The following is a 22,633-nucleotide window of genomic DNA, read 5'->3' on the forward strand; positions in this document are numbered from 1 at the left end:
TAAACTTTTGTTGATCACAGAGCTTATTTTTTGCAACAACCCAAAAGCCTATGGGAAAATCCTATTGGGTTATTGTCGAGGGAACCAGTGTGATGCTAACTTCCGGGTTCTGGTACAAAATGACGTCATCCCTGCACCGCTCTATTGGGTGATTTGGCTGTGTCTCTCCTCCTGTAAACACTGTTGTTGCCTTTTTTGCATAGGCCTGATTTGTTTTCATTTGGTTGCATATTGGTATATTCGATTGCATTTTTATTTTTACTTATCCTATATTTTGGGTACAATTTTATTTATATTTTGCTTCTACGATATGATGCACATTCAGGACCAGTCTAATTTTATGCAAAGATTTGTACATTAGCAGGAATGTAGCACAACATGGAGGTGAAAGCAGCGGTCTGTTTATTTAAATGTGAAGGTGCAATAAAAATATGTTGTCCCTAAAATCGATGAATCAATAATCGTGATTATCATTTTGGTCATAATCGTGTAGCCCTACATCTAATCAACATTCAATATAAAACCACAATGCAGATCCTTTCTTAATTCAGATGATCTGGCCAGTGCTGACCTGATAGTTCAGTATCAAATGCCCCACAGGCTGCTGTCCAGAGAGGCACCAGAGCCCAGACAGTGACAGCTTATATTTAATCATTTGCTTTTGAGTTTCACTGTTTGAGAAAAAAAGTCACATTTTTATTTCCTTCTTGCATGCATACCTCTAATATGAACCCCAGATGCAGCATTAAAGTCCCATATAAGCCTAAAGAAAGGATACTAGAAAAAAATTTAACAGCCTAAAGGTACACATAACATTGCTGTTTGTAGTGCAGCTTATCCAATGGAGATTGCACTGTGGTGCACTAACCAACATAAATAATAATAATAATATAATGTTTCACAACTGAGCAAAACAGATGTACCTTTTGTATCAAATAACATCTGGCTTTTAAGCTCCATCTTACAGAAACCCCTAAAGTACATCTTTGTAAAAGATAATGGACTGGAGAAGAAATGTGTAGAAACAAGAACTCACTAATCAAAAAATTCACACCATATATTTTTACACAGATTTTGTTGTAACAGTATGACTTTGGCTTTTAGGAAACTTTATTAGCACCACATACAACCTCTCTGGAGGTTATATTCCATCTTTCCAGAAGAAGGAGGTTGGATCAGTTGGCCAGAGGATACAGCTTGCACAAATTGGAAACCAGCAAGCACGTATGTAGTAACTTCTAACATTTAAAAAAAAAATAAAAAATCTTTGATCTTTTTTTTTTCTGTTTACACTCAGCAATCTTCTTGGTTACTCACCTCACTTGCATTCAAATTGATTGTTTCATGCAAATATTTCATGGCTAAGATTAAATCAGATATTATTTCCTGAAAAAAAAAAAAAAAAATAGGCTCACTGGCTGTCCAGCCTCTTCCTGACATGAAGAACTTGCCCATGACCAAGGATATGAATTTAGCATTAACAGATGGCTTTTTTTGTGTCCTTGTGCAAAGCACTTAACATATAGTAAGCTGGAGAAGATAACTAAACAACATAATATGCCTTCTTGCTTGCAGTATATCTTACTTGATTTATTCAGGCATTTGCTTTGCTGTTTCTTTCTCTCCCATTCTCCAACCATGTTTCCTTCCTCTTAGCTGATCACTCTGCCACTGATGATTCTAAAACTGGCAAAACAAAATATGTAAAGCCAAATCCTGCTGCTTCCACTTTATTAAATTCAAGTACTGAATGTAAAGCCTACTGCCTTGCTGTTCAAGCAAACTCAGACCAATTCTTTTCCCCCAGTGAAAATGAAATGACATACACTCTTTCCTAAAACAAACTTAAGGCCCATGTTCTTACATATGACATTCTTGATCACTGCTCCTCAGATGCTGATGGGTGGAAAAAAAGCTCTCAAGTCAAAGAGACAAGTTACTCAGCCCTGGGGAAAAATTCTGGCAACATTCTCCCTCATGCAGCTCCTGTCCAACCTGTCCATGGTCGAGTGGACTGGGCAGCAAAGTACGGAAACCATCGGTAGCACATCAAATTTTTACAGCCTCAGTTTGTACTAATCTTCTCTAGCAGAGAAGTTTTATAATGTCTCAAACCCCACTGTGCAGACTGTTTTGTAGAAAATGTTATCATTTTTGTAAAAGACATTCACCATAGAACTGAAAGATTTTTTGTTTAATTTATCGACTCGGTGAAAATAAAAAAAAAATAAAATCATTTTATAATTGAGCTGCTCATTCTAAACCAGGTTTTATTTTAATCACAAACACACAGAGGTCATACTTGTGTGAGGTGCCTTGAAAATTACAGTGGTGCTTGAAAGTTTGAATTTTCTATATATCTGCATAAATATGACCTAAACATAATCAGATTTTCACACAAGTTCTGAAACTAGATAAAGAGAACCCAATTACTAAAAATTACAATAAATAAATGACCAAGTATAATATTTTGTGAGGAAAATGATCCAATATTACATATCTCTAACTGGTAAAAGAACAGTAATGCTTGAAAGTTTGTGAACCCTTTAGAATTTTATATCTGCATACATATTACCTAAAACATCATCAAATTACACACAAGTGCTAAAAGTAGATAAAGAGAACCCAGTTAAACAAATGAGAAAAATTATTATACGTGGTCATTTATTTATTGAGGAAAATTATCCAACATTACATCTGTGAGTGGCAAAAGTATGTGAAACTTTGCTTTCAGTATCTGGTGTGAGTCCCTTGTGCAACACAAAATTTGAAGCACCACTGTAGGCATGTTCATTATTCATTTTTTCAGATCACTGTAGATTTCAGAACATATGTATTCACCTTCTGCTGGCTGTTATGTGTAATTGCATTGAAAAGCCTTCCCATCCCTGCAAAATTCCAGCTGTTGTGATCTTTGAATATGATTACTAAAGGCTTCTAAAAGTGTTGAAACATTACAATCCTAACCTTTAATGCCATTGGAATGCCAGTGAACCAACACAGATCTGACTACCTGTTGTTATCCAAATAACAACATGCTTTTTTCTTCTTTTGAGGGACCAGCAATAGGTTTGTGTCATATCTGAATATAATTGTAAAAAATCTAAATAATCTGGTTTTAGCTTGAAACCAGCACTGACAGTTTTGCAAGTATTTTAAAACATGTTGGATCCTGTGGTTTGAATGAAAATATATGGAAATGCAGAATTCACATTTGCTTAATTTTGATCATTTATTAAACATTGTATAGAAAATGAGACCCACAATCATGTCAAATTATTCTAAATGTGTACAATGTAGATTCAAACAAAAGTATGATTTCTTTTTATCAGTGACATTTTTTTTGCAGCACCAGTCATGAATCTTGAGGCTTCTCCAGGAGTCCAATACCAAGCTTTGCCAACATCAGGATACTGGAAAAGAAAAAAAGACATCCATGAATGATACAGGACATGCCATGCCCATGCACAAAAAATTATTAGAAGCACTAAAAGGCCTGTGTCCTCCGTGTAGTGTGAGAAATTCCTTAAACGGAATCATATCTGCTCTAGAACTATCTCTAAGTTTATTAAAAGAGCATGGACAGTGTGAAAATTTTGCTGAAAGGAATCATAATCCAGTCTCCAGAGACCTACAGTCTGTAAAGTGTGAACATGAAGTACCTTGCTCCAGCCACTACACCCGCAGGTATTATCTTCCGAGAGTTGTAAAATCTTTTCCCCATGAGAGCAGCCAAGGTTCCTGATGTAGCTGCCGAACACACATAGAAATCATTAATACACAGCAAATGGATGTCTCTAATAAATGCAAACTGCATTTATGCAAACACAGGCGTTTAAACTACACTGTTTCTTTTTCAGCAATAATTTTGTGCTATTGTTTTCATTTGTTGTAGTTTTCACTTTCCTTTCTGCAGTATTTTATTTTATTTTTTGAAGAACGCTTTTGTTTTTTGTCTAAAGACAGCAAGTAGAGGTCATCCACGTCAGATCCGTCTAAAATAATATCAACTAATCTTAATCTTCAACTAAGGGTACATTAAACACTCAACATGGCAAACATTCAGCTTGTTCAGTGTGTTGAGTGCATGATGTTTAGTCATTCTTCCTTCGTCGTTAGCAATAGCTTTATTTGTGCCAAGTTTACATTAGTTAACGCTCTGACAGAAGATTGCAGAGGTGCACATCCAAACTCTAGAGAGGGTTAGTGAGAGTGAGAGCAGTGTAGTTTCTGTAGGGGAAAGTCCTTAGGCGAAGTTAGCAATCCCCCAAATCCAGCATTAGAGCCCTCACAGCAGGGTGAATGGGTGACAACTCGGCAGCATAATCGCGAAGCCAAAGCTAATGCCCTGACTGACAGGAGCACCACTCCTCTCTGCTTCACGTGTCCAACAGATTTGCTCTCCTCAGTGAAGCACCCGCTGAGAAACCTGAAAGAGCTCTGGTTATAAGAGACCAGGGGCGTTAACTGGCCTGTTAATAATCAAGTGCTCAGCCCAGATTCTTCTCATCAAATTATATATATAAAATTGCATGTAACTTTAATGAATGGGTAGCAACACAATGGTGCTTAAGCCTCAAGTCAGGCCATATTCTAGTTCAAAATTGATGAACTTAATAAATGATTAATTTATTATGTTGTGGCTATTTCTTTGACGAAAGTGAAATGAAAGCATACAGTGCATCTGGAAAGTATTCACAGTGCTTCACTTTTTCCACATTTTGTTATGTTACAGCCTTATTCCAAAATGGATTAAATTAATTATTTTCCTGAAAATTCTGCAAACAATACCCCATAATGACAACATGGAAGAAGTTTGTTTGAAATCTTTGCAAATTTATTAAAAATAAAAAACAAAAAAAAGCACATGTACATAAGTATTCACAGCCTTTGCTCAATACTTTGTTGAAGCACCTTTGGCACCAATTACAGCCTCAAGTCTTTTTGAGTATGATGCTACAAGCTTGGCACACCTATTTTTGGGCAGTTTCTCCCATTCTTCTTTGCAGGACCTCTCAAGCTCCATCAGGTTGGATGGGGAGCGTCGGTGCACAGCCATTTTCAGATCTCTGAAGAGATGTTCAATCGAGTTCAAGTCTGGGCTCTGGCTGGGCCACTCAAGGACATTCACAGAGTTGTCCTGTAGCCACTCCTTCGTTATCTTGGCTGTGTGCTTAGGGTCGTTGCCCTGTTGGAAGATAAACTTTCACCCCAGTCTGAGGTCCAGAGCGCTCTGGAGCAGGTTGTCATCAAGGATGTCTCTTTGCTGCATTCAGCTTTCCCTCGGTCCTGACTAGTCTCCCAGTTCCTGCCGCTGAAAAATATCCCTACAGCATGATGCTGCCACCACCATGCTTCACTGTAGGGATGGTATTTTCCAGGTATTTTACTGGTGCCTGGTTTCCTCCAGACATGACGCTTGCCATTCAGGCCAAAGAGTTCAATCTTCGTTCAATCTTTGGTCTGAGAGTCCTTCAGGTGCCTTTTGGCAAACTCCAGGCGGGCTGTCATGTGCCTTTTACTGAGGAGTGGCTTCCGTCTGGCCACTCAACCATACAGGCCTGATTGGTGGAGTGCTGCAGAGATGGTTGTTCTTCTGGAAAGTTCTCCTCTCTCCACAGAGACACACTGGAGGTCTGTCAGCGTGACCATCGGGTTTTTGGTCACCTCCCTGTCTAAGGCCCTTCTCCCCCGATCGCTTAGTTCGGCCGGGTGGCCAGCTCTAGGAAGAGTCCTGGTGGTTCCAAACTTCTTCCATTTATGGATGATGGAGGTCACTGTGCTCATTGGGACCTTCAATTCTGCAGAAATGTTTCTGTACCCTTCCCCAGATCTGTGCCTCGACACAATACTGTCTCGGAGGTCTACAGACAGTTTCTTGGACTTCATGGCTTGGTTTGTGCTCTGACATGCATTGTTAACTGTGGGACCTTATGTAGACAGGTGTGTGCCTTTCCAAATCATGTCCAATCAACTGAATTTACCACAGGTGGACTCCAATCAAGTTGTAGAAACATCTCAAGGATGATCAGTGAAAACAAGAGGCACCTGAGCTCAATTTTGAGTGTCATGGCAAAGGCTGTGAATACTTATGTACATGTGCTTTTTTGTTTTTTATTTTTAATAAATTTGCAAAGATTTCAAACAAACTTCTTTCACGTTGTCATTATGGGGTATTGTTTGTAGAATTTTGAGAAAATAATGAATTTAATCCATATTGGAATAAGGCTGTAACATAACAAAATGTGGAAAAAGTGAAGCGCTGTGAATACTTTCTGGATGCACTGTATATCCTTATCCATTCTTCCAGTGTTGCTTTCTACACTAAATAGCATTGTTTGTTTCTTTGTCTCTTCCCTGCAAATATGCAAATGATAATCCACTGATTGATAGTTCATTGTATTTATTTTGCACCTGGCATATATATGCATACAAGTATTCTTAACCTCTTATTCAAATAGCCCCATTATTGCATTGTTGTATTATCATATTGACCACAAAAAAGACTATTCATAGTCAACACTTCATCAATTTGCAGGAACATTAACATTTTTGGGCACAACAATAGTTGCCTTATACCCAACCCCTCCCAAAAAAATAAATAAATAAATAAATTATAAAAAAAATAATAATCTGGGTCTTCCCATAAGTATATGAATGCTATTGCTGTGACTTCAATATAATTCAAATAATTACTTATATAATAAGAAGAAAAAGAGTATATTGTTTATAATTAGAACTTTAAGTATTTGGCTTTAAAGAAGTATTTGTTGCAGTGGCCAAATCACCAAATACATTACATTTAGCAAAAGTGCATATGTGCTTTAGCCAGTTCGCAAAAAGTGTGTGAATGGCTTTTTGCAAAGACGTAAATACTGGCTCTCTTCTTCTTTTCAGTGATAAGTGGTTGTCAGAAACAGAAAGTTGTGCAGTGCCACCTTGTGTACCAGGGTATTTCTGCTTTTCAATAAGCACCATCTACTGTCAGGGAGTGAGTTTGCACTTTCATTCAGCGCATCGCCTGCTTTTAACATGTGGGTGTAAACACACAAAGAAACGTGTTGAAAAACAGACTGTTTAACACGTTGCAAAAAAATGTCCCGGTGTGAACGGGACCTAAGAACAGGTATAGTTAATCTGTGACGATCCAAAGCCAAGGTCAGGGAGCATAAAATTAGATCATACTGAATGCACAGCCATTATATTTATAATTATAATCTAGGGGTCACACAAAAACCTAGTCATAAATTCAACATGTTTGAATTCTTTATACTAGCATAACATATGTAACCACAATAATAAGTCTACAGAGTCGATTCCACTAATTATTATTTACAGACCACAACAGCCATATTCTGAATTCCTTTGCGAATTTGCAGATTTCATCTCAAACCTGGTTGTTTCTTTAGACAAAGCATTCATTGTTGGAGACCTTAATATTCATGTTTATAACCAGGAAGACCCTCTGAGAACAGCGGTTGTGTCCATTCTAAATTCAGTAGGGGGTCAATCAGAATGTAATAGGACCCACTCATAATGGTGGTCACACTCTTTATAGAATACTAACTCTTGGATTAAATATAGAAATTATAGTCACATTTCCACAGTCTGAAGCTATCTCAGAGGAGAAAGCGAGAACCACAAGGGGCACTGGGCTGTCTCACTCGAGGCGAACAGATCCACTTCCGCCTGCCAAATCTCTGTACATCAGACTTACAGTCTGAGGATGCAATCTCCACTCCCCGTGCCTCAACCCGTGCTTCAGAGAAGATCTGCACCCAGGTTTACACACCCTGGAATGTGAATTGCTCTGATGGACAGAAGCTAGGGTTGTTCAAAAACTGGGGTTGTTTCCAGGGCACTAGAGTCTGATAACACCAATGTGTTACCCTGACTGTGCAGTGAGGATGCCAAAAGGAACAAACTCTATGGCTGTTGACCCACCATTGAAACGGCCTCAAGTGAAACAAGCCCAGCGGAACAACCAGTGATGCTCCAGCCATAAGACCCATCATGAACTGGTCCAGACAAAGGCAAAACAACTGTACACGAGCATAAGACCTATGCACTTGCATCATGTATGTATTCAGATGTATCCCCAGAAAAAAACGGTCTGCCACCTGGGCGACACAACACTTTTCTGAAGACTTATCCTAAAACCAAGCTGTTCTGGGTGATTGAGGACGATATCCCGGTGCTGAGCCACCAAACTCTCCGATTGTGCCAGTATTAGCCAATAGTTGAGATAATTTAACACACGGATACCCTGGAGCCGTAACAGGGCCAGGGCAGCATCCATGCATTTCGTGAATGAGCGAGGTTGTGAACAACATATCCGCTCTCTACGGTTCGAAGGACCCAGTGGGGCACATTGGCAGAAGTCGCCACACTGTGAAATGAACCAAGAGAGAGGCATCAGGCATCTCATGGTTGAAGGAGAGTAGGAGCCCAGACCGACCACGGTGGGGCAACCTTGGCTCAAGACGGGCGTCTGAAATGCCCGCAACTGTGCCGAACGGGGAGGATCCAAGTCCCCAATCGCTGCGTGAGATATGAGGGGCATAGAAACATTTCATGCCATCTATTGTGGGGACTACCAAACAGGGCCCTGAAGTGAATGACTAGCAGGGCAAACCTGTCCCATACAGTCTGACTTGACAAAAGGGGCACAGCATGCAACATGGGGGCACAACCCATACCTGTGGTACAGCTTGTGTGTGTGCCGAAAGCAGTAATGCATGGAGTACAAATGAGAAAATTGCCACCTATAGTAAGCATGTGGTCTGATGTCCGAAGCACAAAATGTGGTAGAATAGACAGTATAAAATCCTGAGGGCAGCAAGGAGAAAGGCAGATATGCCTCAGCGGTCTGTCACAATTCCCCGTGGGGGAACCTGCCATCTGCTTTAAGATCAGCCGGTCAAAAAATTAGTTGCCATTTTTAAGTCTAAGCCCTTATAATGAGTCTTTATTGGTCAAGTATACATTACAGCACAGTCAAATTCTTTTCTTTGCATACCCCAGCATGTCAGGAAGTTGGGGTCAGAGCACAGGGTCAGCCATGATACAGCGCCGCTAGAGCAGAGAGGGTTAAGGGCCTTGCTCAGGGGCCCAACAGTGCCAGCTTGGCAGTGCTGGGGCTTGAACCCCCGACCTTCCAACCAGTAACCCAGAGCCTTAACCACCAAGCCACTGCTGCCCCTTATAGGCGACAGGGGCACTTTCATGTCATCATTTGGGGCTGAGGGCTGAGAGGGTGCCTAAGCAGCCTCATTACCCTTCAGCCCCTCTTGAGGGCACTGCAGGAAACTGGAGTGGGAATGGCTAGAGTTTGTCGATGGCTCTCAAGCTCGCAGAGGAATCAATTGCTGAAATTCTGCTTCACAGTACGACACCTCTAAGCGACAGAATTAACTGCTTTGAAGAACAGGCCTGACTGGGAAACAGGTGCGTCCATAAGTAAAGCTTCCTCCTTGTCTCTGATGTCAGTGAGATTCAACCACAGGTGTATCTCAGCTGCCATCAAACCTGCCAAAGAGCGACGGATAGCACAAGCTGTATGCTTATTTGCTCTAAGCGCTAAGTCAGTGGTCCATCGAAGCTCCTTAACCACCTCAGCAGTTAAAGCAGAGCCCTCATCCATCTCTCAACACATCGGCCTGGCACGCCTGCAAAACCACACTGGTGTGCAAAGATGCACCCGCCACCTGTCTTTTTAGCAGCCATGTAAGATTTATTCATAAAGTCTGAAGAAGCCCTACAGGCTTAGAAGGTAGGGTAGGTTGTGACTTCCATGAAGCCACCGAAAATGGCGAGAGATAAGTAGCGAGCATCTCCTCAGAGGCAGCTAGATTAGTAATTCAGGTTGAAAAGGGGAGCAATTTACAGCACAGACGCACGCTGTGGCTGGCTTTTTTTTGATAGCACATCAACATACTCACCCAACATTCTCAGCCGAAAGATATCACAGAGCTTTCAGGCTTGGGCATAGATCCGCAGGTCTGGGGAGAGCGAGAGAGGCAGAGTGAAATCCGGCTGCTCGCTTTCAATAGCCTCAAGCTCAACATCGGTTCCCCAGGATCGCTCACGCGTGCCTCGGCGGCCACAGAACCCGAGCAATGGGGGAAAGCCAAGCTGCTTTCCTTCCTCAAAAAGAAAGTGAGCGAAGCACTTTCATTTCAAAATTATCGCAGTGCAGGTAATCAAATAAGCCATTAAGTGCGGTTTCTGCATGGTGAAAGTCCATACACTAACACACTTATGAGTGTCCTTGCTTGGAAAGCACATACAGACACGCGCCTGTGAAACGGCATTGTGTTCCACTCCAAGGGAAGATAATCTCCACTTGATTTGAGTCGCCGAAACACAATAACTCCTACACAGCAACACATGCATATAAACCGTTCACCTTAAGTGAAAGATATCTGAAGGGAGATGGCACAACCATGTCCCTTTGAGGCATCATGACACCATGTCTCGGAGTGCGGTGCTGGCACCATCAGCCAATGAATTGGCAGGATTCTATATGGGCTTCAGACAATCGTCACACCTGGAGGATGTTCCCATAGCGTTAGCTACTGACACACCATTGAGTGAACCTATGCAAGGGAACTTCATGAGAGAGAAAAGAAATAATGTAAGTGATAACAGGACATTCCGCAACATTAAATGTAAATATAAATGAATCATTAGTCATTAAATATAAATACATTTTTTAATAATTAAAAATATATATTTAATTGCTGTGAAAATTGCTGCGGTATAAGGGCTGTTATTGGGAAATAACAGGGTGAAAACTCAGCTTTGCATTGGACCAGATCACACCACCATGTCACTGATTATTTTCCTTTAACGGCATGCCCCACCGTGTTTAGTTTCTTAATTATTTACTATGGTTTCTGAGGGGAGGATATAATTTGACCTCATTATATTATTGCATAACTTTGCATAAATGACTGGAAATACCAACCTAAAGACACCCAAATATTTTGGGGGTTTTGTGATATCTGGTAGGCACCAAAACCTGCCAAACCTCCAAACAGCAGTCCAGCTGCCAAAGAAGGGACACTGCCTGCAGACAGAAAGATGCAAAGCTCAAACTGCTCAAATATAAATCCACAACATCTTAAAATGTAAATGAACATTACAGCAAATTTATATAGGACTATATTAAAAGTCACTGTGTAGATCGAGTTAGAAAACAATTTTCATATAATCTTCTAATATAAGGAGAATTAAAGACCTGCTTTGACATAACCCATGACTCCTCCAGACGCAACGAGTGCTGCATATCCATATCCAGCCCAGTCCACTGCCATAATCAGTGCCTGTCTGTGCAAAAACCCAATAAAACAACAAACATTCATCAAACATTCAGTCATGCAAAAGTAAAACTGGCTATAATAAACACACCTGCTTGAAAAAAATTACCGTATCCTTTACACTCTTACCTGATGAAGTGGCTATGAAACAGGCGCACGCTTTTTTTGGTTTATGATAAACACAGTGAGCTAAAGCTAAATATCTGCTTAAGCGTCTGTGCCTAAAAGGCTGCCTTGCTTGGCTTATAGTACAACCAGCTGTGTTAAATTTTTAAAAAATTGATAACTTTTTTTATTAATGCCATAAACCAGAACAATACAATGAGACATTCATTCAAAGTAATAATACAAAAACCAAAAGTAAAATATCATTTTAAAACAGTGCCAGAGGACAGGAACAAAATTCTAATAAACTAAAGGAAAAGGGTGCCACTTTATATACATCATACCTGCTTACAATGTTAAGCTCTAATTGCCTTTTTACTTGTGCAATTACACAAAACAGAACAATAAAGCTTGAAATAATTTTTAAAGTAAGAAAAATTAGGGTTGGAGTCAGACCATTTCATTTTATGAATGTGAAACTTTCCCATTAATATTAACAATTGTATGAAGTATGCTTATCTTTCTCAATTCCATGATCATTGAAGTGTATCATTATGTCAAATCCTCTCAGCTGCAAAGTAATGTTGAATATTTTCTTAATTAAATGCTCCATATCCAAAATATTTTTGTATGTATGCAATGGAAAAATAAATGAAAAATAGTTTCCTTTTCACCTTTACAGAAATTACAAGAGTAATCAATATCTAATGTAAAACATTCCAGCACATGTTTTACTGGATATATTCTATGTATTATTTTTAAAAAGAGACTACTTTTGCTTTGTTATTAATATAAAATGTATTCACTGTTCACCAATTCACAACTCCAAACACAGAAGACCAGAAAAAGCACGCTGGAGGATTGTGGAGGCTGGGGCGATTTGTGAATGGATGGCGTAGCCAGAGAAGGCAAGTGGTAAGGAGGGCACACCTGTGGGGAATTTTTACTAATGAATATTCTCTGTTGCATTGAGGCGAGGCAAGGATTAAAGAGGGAAAGGCACGTGCCTCGAGAGAGAAAAAACCACGCCGCCAAGAGCAAGCGGAGTGTATGCGCGTGTGTATATATAAAGATATATCTCGCTATGAGATGCAAAAAGAATACTAAACCAAAAGAAAAGTAATAAAGCACCGGATTGTTAAGCCTGCCACTGTCTTCTTTCTCCTTGGCCAATTTTGAAGCTGTCACACTGGTGCCAAAACCCGGGAGGAGAAGGAGGCACCATAGAGCCATCACCGCTGGCCGAACTCATCCGGACCCTCACCACCCTGCACCAGAACCAGCATCAAGCTTTGGTGCAGCTGTGCTGCAACCTGAGCAGCACATAAAGGACCTCCTCAACGCCCAGGCCGAGGAATGGCAGGTGCTTCAGGCGGGAGCGCCGGCAGCGGCCCCGGCAACAGTGGACATCGTGGCCCATGTCGTGCTTATGAAGATGTGTCCGCAGGACAACCCGGAGGCCTTCCTAGAGCTCTACGAGCGCTCTGTGCTGGTGTGGGACTGGCCGTTGGAACAGTGGGTGGCACGCCTGTTGCCGGTGTTGTTCGGAGAAGCCCAGCTCATGGCCCAACAGCTGACAGTCGTGAACTTGATGGAGTACAAGGACTTGAGGCGGGCGAATCTGCAGAGAGTCAGCCGTACCCCCGAGCAGCACCACCAGCATTTCCGTGCCCTGACGCTTTGCGATGTCAGCCGACCGTTTGCGTTCGGGAGGTGATTGACCTGGTGGTCCTGGAGCAGTTTGTCTGCCGAGTGCCGGAGGGGATGGCTAAGTGGGTACAGTGCCGCCGTCCAGCTGGCAGAAGATCACATGGCGGCATATCCTGGGGCAGGCGATCCTCTCCCCTCTTCGCCTTCTGCTTTTTACGTGCGTATGATGTCATGTGCCGTCGACTAGGAAGCGGTTTACACTTCCGGTTAGTAAAAAAAAATGCTAGTGTTCTACTTGAGATAATATTACCTTTCTAAAATTCACAAATTAGACAGTAGAGTACACAGTGCATAGTGTAAATGTATAGTACGTCATTTGGGACACAACTTTAGTATTTACTCTCCGAAGCATGTTTTCGGAACAGAAGAAACGTAGCGAGTAAATTTACCACGTGCAGACCAACTAATCGATAATGAGATTCGTTGCCAATGATTTTCATAATCGTTTATTATCGATTTTATCGATTAGTTGTTGCAGCTCTAGTCATGATTGGCCACGACACATGCAGCAGTTACGAGTGGTCCTGAGGTCACTGAGGCAGGCAGGGCTCACGGCGAACCCAAAGAAGTGCGCGATTGGACGGTTGGAAGTACGGTATCTGGGCTTCCACTTGGGTCATGGGCAGGTGTGTCCCCGAATTAATAAAACCGCAGCGACTGTGACCTGCCCAAGGCCCAAGACCAAAAAGGAGGTAAGACAGTTTCTGGGGCATAATTTTAAAATATCATTATTTTAAAATTATGATCCTTTAATAACTTTTTATTCAATTTCCAATAAGCCCTTTTTAATTTAAATTCAGATGGCCATGTATATTATTCAAGATTGCGAATTCGGTGTTCGATGGAGTAAGACGCAAAGTTGGAGGCTCCTGCTGATTTCGATTAAAATTGTAATTAATTAGTGCTTTTTGGTCATATAATATATTTTGACTTATTCTACTTCGTTTCCTTATTTGCACTTTTAACTTTGTGGCACGTTAAGATGTCTGGAAAGAATTCGAAACCCCGTGGTAGCATTCAGACACGACTGAGACCTAGTGTGCGTGCCGTGAGCGAGTCCCCTTCTCCCCCTGAATCCGTGTCCCCGAACGGTGACCCTGACTTCGCCGCACTGAAGCTTGAGTTGCTGGCTTCACTGAGGAAGGACATTGCCGATATTTTTAAAAAGGAGTTTCAGGCGATGTTCAGGGATGCGCTGTCTACTATCCAGCTTGACCTGCAGGCCGTGAAAACACAGCAGGCTGGTGATAAAGTCGCTACCGATGCTAACATATCAGCACTGAAAGGTACTGTTGGGGAAATGGGGCACGCTCTCTCCGGTTGCACCGATGACATAGTTCATATGAAGACTACTATCGAGTCTCTCACTGCGACCGTGACTCAATTAGAGAATAAATGTGAGGATTTGGAGTCGAGGTCACAGCACAATAACGTTAGGATAGTCGGAGTTCCAGAGGGCGCTGACACCTGTACAACTGCTGCTGTAGCAGCCTTGTTAAAGGAGGCGTTTGGTCTGGAGAAGGAGCTGGTTTTGGACCGGTCCCACCGGACCCTTCAGCCCAAGCCCAAGCCTGGTGAACGACCACGAGCTATTGTGTGCAGATTCCACTATCACAGTGACTGTGTTGATATTTTACGCCGTGCGAGAGAGATCCAGCGGATTAAAGTGAGGGATTTGACCATCTCCGTTTTCCCTGACTACACAGCCAAGACAGCCCGGGCCCGGGCCGCGTTTAATGAGGTTCGGCGTCAACTTCGTGGTGTTGAGGGAGCTCACTATGGAATACTTCACCCAGCTCGGCTTCGCATTACATATAACGGTGTCCAGAAGGACTTTATTTCAGCAGAGGAAGCAGGAGACTACGTTAAACTCTTGATATCGGGGTGAACTGCATCACCTATATAGTGGAGTTTTTTTCATTTTTATTCTTTTTTTGCACTCGGCCTTCCAGCTCTACAGAATTCGGATTCTTATTGAAGATATTGTCGGTGCATTACTTCGTCTAGATTTTGTGGACTCACTCCTCTTAAATTTACTTCTGTATTAATGTGCTTCTCTGTTTTGATGCTCTGACTGGGTTAGAGTTTATTTCAATTTATTAATGTTGTTTCCTCATCTTTACGTGCTACACTATGTTATATTATTTGTTACAAGTCTTTAAAAGGTAAGGACATTATATTTGTTAAAGTGCGCAGACTATTTATCAGATTTGAAGTCAGTAGGGGACTTTTCTCTTACTGGAATTTTTTTTTGTTTAGATAATTTAGTTGGTTAGTTCGGCTTACTCTTTGAGTTGTTTTCACATTGTGGACAACTCTTGGTGGGAAACACTGCTGTGTCCCTTTGTTTTATGGAAACTTTGGGTGTGTTGGCGGGGGGGTCCCACTCCGGCTGGGACAGGCACGCCTTTAAGATTTATTTGTTGGAACGTCAGAGGTAATCCTGTCAAGAGATCTAAGGTTTTTACATATTTGAAACGTCTTCCACTCTAACTTTAATTTGAAAGTAGGAGGGGTCGCTATTTTAATTGACAAAAGGTTACAGTTTTCGTCCACTAACGCTATCGCTGATGTGAACGGTAGATATATTGTAGTTGCTGGTACTCTAATGCAAAGACAGGTATTATATACGCTCCTAACTTAGATGAATTTTTTATTTATTTATTTATTTATTTATTTATTTATTTATAAATGGCATCCCTTTATTGTATACTTTATGGAGTTACAGACACTTCCCACTTAAATTTTTGTGCCTGTTCTTGGGTTTTATAATATTTATATAACCAGCGACAGTTATTGAGTAGCCATGATGAGCCGGGGGGGGGGGGGGGGGGGTTTGTTTGGGTTTTTTTTCCTCTTCTTCTCAATGAAATATTTGGGAAAGGGAAGGGAGGAGAGAAGAGAAAAGGTAAATGAATCACATGAAAATTAATCACATGTAAATGAATCACATGAAAATTAATCACATGTAAATGAATCACATGAATATGAATAAATTAATTAAAACATATAGAAACAATCTGGACACATTGTTACAGTTCATGTGATATTAGGAAAAAAATCAATGTGTGATTGTTTGAAATAATCTTTGTTGCTCCATGTGTACATTCTTTTGTCTGGATTTTTGAGTCACCAGATGTCAACTAAACCTACACGGGTACATACATTTTTGATTTCACAATGAGTTTCATTGCTTCTTGATGGCCATCGATCCAAATCCTCATCAAACACACTATTGAAATGACCTGCCCATACTATTTTTGCCAAGAGAAATTTAGTTTTAATTTGCTTCAATGTTTTATAAAAAAAAAAAAACTTATAATTAAGCTGTCTATTATTGGCATACTATTATTGGAGTATGATCAATATTAATATGCAATAACATTCTTCCCAAACTATCGATTTCGTGGTTAAAAATCTGACCCTTGAAATTTCCTTTTAGTATAGCAACCCCTGCAGATCTATTGCTGGAATGTGAAAACCATGTCATTTCCCCATTGACTTCTCCAGAACTTTTCATCTTTCTTACAAGCATGCGTTTCTTGCACATAATAAAAAATTTAATGAAAATTTAACAAGCTATAAATACAGATTGTATACTTACACTTGCTTCTGAACACAAGTTAGTTTAGCAAACCCATTTTTAAATGTATCACACTGTATAAGTACCATTCCTAACATAAAACTTGCTACCTATACAGCCTACATACTGCTTACCCAAAAGTAAGAAAGTTGCTTACCCCAAGCAATCTACATTCCAGTTACTGAAACCCTTTTCTCTCTCTTTTAGGAGGTGATAGAGATGTCTAAAGTAAGAGATTCCTATAATCACTGATGCAGTAAATCTCAAGTTCCAGCTGTTGTTTTCTTATTATTCTTCCTTTCTTTTATTTATTTAATATAGGCAAATAATACAACATAACCACACACACCTCTACACACATTAGACTAGTCGGTTATTATAAGCAGGTATTCTGCTGTTCATGAATGACATTAAAATTACCGGGGCTGATTAATGCTTTCCTTTTTTTTGCATCCAAATGCTGCACAGCCAACCATGGAAAAGGTTTTTTTTTTTTTTTTAGAACATTAAAATTATATTTATTGTTTTTTGGCATCAAAAGAACAGTCATAAATACAATGACATTTATAAACACTCCCCTACCCCACCCTCAACATTGAACATTCAGGGAAAAAATAAATAAATAAGAATAATAATATATAATAAGAGGCATAGTTTTTTTCTACAGGCACTGTTGTTTAACAATTTCACTCATTAATTTCAGCCTAATCACTTTCTAGGAATTGCATTAAAGTGGCCTGCTTTCTGACATCTTTCCCCCACTCTGTAGGAGGTCGCATGAGTTTCTATAAAGACTGCCCATTCAATGAAAAACTTATCTACCCTCTCCCTGGATATATTATATGATCAAATGTTTTGCTGAATGCAATTGTTCGCTTTGTTTATTTTGCACTATTGATCAAACTTCTTTCTTGGTTAAATTGAGCAGTTGCTCGCATTCATTGATATTCCCTTGTTGTGCTTATGTGAATGTCTTAACATAACATTAGGATGTGAGTAATTAAGACCATAGAAGCAAGAAAAAAATATGAATGAATACATACTGTAAATATATTTTACATTATGGGAGCAATCTGCTTTTCCTCTAAAAATGAACACAGAAAAACTGATCAATGCTGTCTCTCCATCATTCCCCAGAATAAAATGCTACTATAAATGTAGTCAATGTAGTAATCAAAGCACATTATGTGTTAAACAAGGCTGTAACCACATCCTGAACATTGGAGGGGACCAAACCATTTGGTGGGGTTGGGGTCACAGATGTAATGGTCCTTTTTAATTATCTTTGTAATAAAGGCCCAAATATTTATATATACAATGCAAGACCTTTTTAGGACCAAAAAAACTACAATAAGGTCAGTGTGTATTACAATACAAAAACAAGTTAGATTAGATGGTTTATTGTATTTCAGATTTACTCACTCTCTACCCCCAGGCAGGCCTTTCATCTCATTATGCACAGATATAGTGAATAATATGTTCCAAACAGTAGAGCAGACCAAATATGAATTACAATACTTCCACTGTGTATATACTGCTAACTTTTTTCCTGTTCCTGTCAGCTTACCCTTTTTTCTGCTTTTCCAAAGAAAAAATTTATATAATTTGATTGTCTTTTCATTATTGTCTTAATGTCTCTGACTGTGTCAGCTAGCCAGGCAAAATTCAATTCAATTTTTATTTGTATAGCGCTTTTTACAATAGACATTGTCTCAAAGCAGCTTTACAGAAATATCAACATGGTATACAGATATTAAAGGTGTGAATTTATCCCAACTGAGCAAGCCACTGAGTGGCGACGGTGGCAAGGAAAAACTCCCTAAGATGTTTTAAGAGGAAGAAACCTTGAGAGGAACCCGACTCAGAAGGGAACCCATCCTCATCTGGGTAAATTACTTGCTCACAATTATTTACTCACCCTCAAGTTGTTCAAAACCTGTAGGCCTATGCTGTTTGCAGTCTAACACAAAATGAGAATTTTGAAGAATGTTTACACAGCTATACATGAAAGCAGTCCATATGACACAAAGCTCTCATATGGCCACCTGGAGCATAGCTTTTATAGACTTTATAGTACACCTTTAAAGCTCATGATCACTATTTTCTGCCATTTATGGAATAGAGCTGTAATAGAGTGGAAAAGAGTGTTGTGGGGGGTGTCTTCTTTTATGTTATGAAAAGTAACAGTATTTGGGTTTGGAATGACATAAGAGGAAGTAAATGATAACAGAAGTTTCATTTTTAGGTGAATTATCCCTTTAACATTTTGAGCACAGATCTGACAAGCACATACAGACTAGCATCAAAATACAATGTTTGCAGACACTTGGGGGTTTATTGTCCACAAAGGAGAATTAAAGGAATAAAAAATAGTTAAAGATTTGCAAATAATGTATTTTTATTTTAATAAATGACTTTGTCCTAACCACAACCTAAAAACACACTTGAGTCAAATCCACACGTTTTACCGCGTTCTAGTTTAAGTCTGAGGATGATAACTCGCCCACTTTTAGTTTTATGAAATCATTTTCTTAGATAAGTTAATTTACTGAAAGGCTACTAGTAAAGACACGTAACCATGTTCATTACGTTCATTACATACTCCGTTAATGTTTCTTGTCTTGTCACGTTGACAATAACACATTAAATTACATGAATCACGTAAATGTTTGCATCCCTGGATATAACGGTCAGTCGTTTAACGTTTCTGTCGTAAGACAGTTGTCAAACATTAAACTTTAACTGCAGTTTGGCCATATCTGATTATTGGGTGGACGTGTCCCCCTCAGTGTCTATGATGGTTACGGCCCTGTGTGTTAATATTTACAGAAAATTGCTGCAAATATAGTCGCTGCTGTTGTCTGTCCCGCTTAACACATTCAAATAGGTTGACAGCGCGGACTTATTTGGAACTATTAAGAGCTACATGAACCATGTGACTGCTTTGCGGCGATATCAAAGCGTGTGTTTGAAACGATACATTGTCACAGTACATGATAAAAACAGAGTCAATATATAGTATTAGTAGTGAAATAAACCTAAATATACTCACTTTTTAAAGAGTCGCTTCAGCTAGGTTGGAGTCAATGGTGCGTCCGAAATCGTGTAGTGTGACAGTATGTACTGCATTCGATGCAGTGCCTACTGCATGCCCGTTGAAACAGTACGTACTAATCAGTATGTGTGTGTAGCATGAATACAATCCCGGACATACTACATCCACCATGTTGGCATTGTCATGTGACCTCGACGTCATCATAAACCCAAGATTCTTAAAGGGAGCACCAGATTAAAGTACCCACACTAACGGCAAAATGCATATCAGGAAAGTTAACATAATTAGTAATTTAATGTGGAACATGCTGAGGTAAGGTCTCTGCCTGCCTGTCTGACATTTCACACTGGATGAGGGAACACAACCTTAAGCTCAACTTGGCAAAATCTGAGTTTCTCGTCATCCTAGCCTGCCCCTCAATCAACCACAACCTCACTTTACAGCTCAGCTCAACCACACTCAAGCCAACCAGGACAGCCAGGAACCTCGGGGTGATTTTTGACCACATATCAACAATTGCACGGTCCTGTAGGTTAATTCTGTACAACCTCAAGAAAATTAGACTCTATCTCACCGAACAGGCTACACAACTACTAGTCCTGGCTCTTGTCATACCAAAACTGGACTACTGCAACGCACTACTCTCGGGCCTCCCAGCCAACTCTATCAACCCCTTTCAGATGATTCAGAATGCAGCAGCATGTCTCATCTTCAACCAGCCCAAAAGGACCCATGTCAGACCCCTCTTCATCTCCCACCACTGGCTTCCTGTAGCCGCTCATATCAAATTCAAGGCCTTGATGCTCACGTACAAGACCTTGTCTGGAACAGTACCGCCCCAGCTCAACACTCTCCTGAAGGCTTACGTTCCCTCATGCGACCTGCGATTAATTAATGACCGAGGCTTAGTAGTGCCTACTCAGCGTGGCTCAAAGTCCCCTTCCAGAACCTTCACATTAACTGTCCCTCAGTGGTGGAATGAACTTCCAATCTCAGTCCGGACAGCAGAATCTGTCACTATCTTCAAAAAACATCTAAAGACCTGACTCTTCCATGAACACCTAACTAACCCCTAAAATGCCAACCCTACATTATCCTAAAATAAAAAAAAATTACTCTGGAACTTACACCTCTACTCTGTGCACTTTGCTTTTCTAGAACTCAATTAAAAGATCTTGTATGGTAGCACTACTTGTATTTTTCTCCACTTGATATATCGCTTTGCTTGTATTTCCTCATTTCTAAGTCGCTTTGGATAAAGTGTCTGCTAAATGAATAAATGTAAATGTAAATTATTCAAAGAATAGAATTAAGGCTTTAAAATAATTTACAGTTTTTATCGCTTTGTTATTTCTTGTTTCTTTTAACGTATACAAGTAATTACCTATTTCTTTTTTAAAATGAGTTTTTTTTCACTCCCCATTTACATTTGTGGATAAATAATTTTCCATATATAATGAGTTAATTCACAATATACCACATTTTGAAGTCACCATTGTAATTCAATGTTAGTACTATATTTAACACCAAAAAAAAAAAAAAAAATCACACCAAAATAGTTTTGTGTAAATACAATCATAAAATAAATGGACAATACTCTCATTTCCCTCTTTACAGAAAACATATTTCAGGTCAATATATTTACAAAATTTGCAATGAACTGTTTTACAGTATAAATATGATGAACAATCTTAAATGATACCTCCCTAATCTTATTGGTGATACAAAAGCGTCTGGAGATTTTAAAGGTCTCTTTCCAATTGACATCTTGAAACTGTGATCTCCAAAATCCAATTGCTAAGGGAATAGTGGAAATTTGGCAAATTGTTCTGAGATTATTATTATTATTATTATTATTATTATTATTATTATTTGTCTTTCAAACTTATGCCTTCCAGTTCAAGACTAAGATCTAACTTTCGCTTTTCATCTATATTATTTCCTATCAATTTCACAAGTTCTGAGGGAATGGTATTGATTACCATCATATACTCCTTGACAGGTATATAAAATGAAATTTTCTTAAAAATTCTGAATAAGTAAGTAAATGACCATTACTATTCAAAAGTTGTGAAACCGACAAAATATTTTCCTAAAACCAATTAACTAAAAAGAGAGATTTGTTTTGGTGGATAATGTATTTATCATTCCAAATTAAGCATTTGTGAGGCGAGAAATATGTTTGTATACAATCATCCACGATAACAGTGCATGTTTATGAAAATTGGAAGGTTTTATGGGAAGCTTGTTAATATTAAAATTACAATTGAAAAGAAATTCAATACCACCTACTTTTCAAAAAATAATATTAGGGATGCCATAATTTATATTTGGAAGGAATATAGTTTTGCATCCATTTAATTTTAAATATAGTATTAGATATTTCTAAATCAATTACTTAATTTTTTAAGTCAAATAATAATATTTATTTTTTCCAAATAAAATTATATATGAATTTATTTATCTCATTAACGTTTTGGAATATCTATTACTATCGTGGTGTATTCAAAAACCCACTGGCTGCACCCGAAATCGCATACTATCACAGTATGTAGTTCATTCGAGGTAGTACGTACTAATCAGTATGTGTGTGTATTATGACTACAATCCCGGACATACTACTTCCGCAATGTTCGCATTGTCATGTGTCCCTCGACGTCATCATAAACACAAAAATCTTAAACAAGTTAACAATTTATTCGGGTATTGTTAAACATGTCCTGTTTAACCAAGGTTTGATACTTTAAAAGAGCCGACGGCCTCTTCAGCGGGTTTTTTTTTTCTGAGCTAGTCCGCACCAGTCCCAGAAGGCATACTGATTTTCGCCTACTATAAAGTAGGTAAGTATGCGGTTTGGGA

General features: G+C 39.4%; 2 protein-coding genes across 11 annotated transcripts in view; one reads left to right on the forward strand and one right to left on the reverse strand.

Annotated features, from left to right (window-relative positions):
- The window catches only part of mak (male germ cell-associated kinase), a 33,659-nt gene extending 30,997 nt beyond the window's left edge, over positions 1–2,662 (forward strand). For all 10 annotated transcript variants that reach the window (XM_053611413.1, XM_053611410.1, XM_053611414.1 and 7 more), the window contains 2 exons: positions 1,105–1,224; positions 1,894–2,662. In XM_053611413.1, the coding sequence (XP_053467388.1) occupies positions 1,105–1,224; positions 1,894–2,045 (272 nt within the window). In that variant the 3' untranslated portion in view covers positions 2,046–2,662. The remainder of the gene's footprint in view (positions 1–1,104; positions 1,225–1,893) is intronic.
- A 551-nt stretch (positions 2,663–3,213) lies between these two features.
- tmem14ca (transmembrane protein 14Ca) lies at positions 3,214–19,955 on the reverse strand. The gene is made up of 5 exons (XM_053611425.1): positions 19,772–19,955; positions 11,243–11,331; positions 10,970–11,071; positions 3,663–3,750; positions 3,214–3,413 (listed from the first exon to the last, which is right to left on the reverse strand). Exons 2-5 carry the CDS (start codon positions 11,316–11,318, stop codon positions 3,356–3,358), a joined length of 324 nt encoding a protein of 107 aa, XP_053467400.1. The 5' UTR covers positions 11,319–11,331; positions 19,772–19,955; the 3' UTR covers positions 3,214–3,355.
- Positions 19,956–22,633: the final 2,678 nt, after the last annotated feature.

Source organism: Ictalurus furcatus, chromosome 23 (genome assembly GCF_023375685.1).
Source record: "Ictalurus furcatus strain D&B chromosome 23, Billie_1.0, whole genome shotgun sequence".
NCBI classification, from domain to species: Eukaryota; Metazoa; Chordata; class Actinopteri; order Siluriformes; family Ictaluridae; genus Ictalurus; species Ictalurus furcatus.

Excerpts from the sequence above, each read along its gene's own strand:
- tmem14ca (XM_053611425.1), bottom strand. The coding sequence starts at position 11,318 with ATGGCAGTGGACTGGGCTGGATATGGATATGCAGCACTCGTTGCGTCT. Across the intron at positions 11,072-11,242 it reads CATGGGTTATGTCAAAGCAG|GCAGTGTCCCTTCTTTGGCA; the intron begins GTCTTTAATTCT and ends TTCTGTCTGCAG. Across the intron at positions 3,414-3,662 it reads GGTGTAGTGGCTGGAGCAAG|TATCCTGATGTTGGCAAAGC; the intron begins GTACTTCATGTT and ends TTTCTTTTCCAG.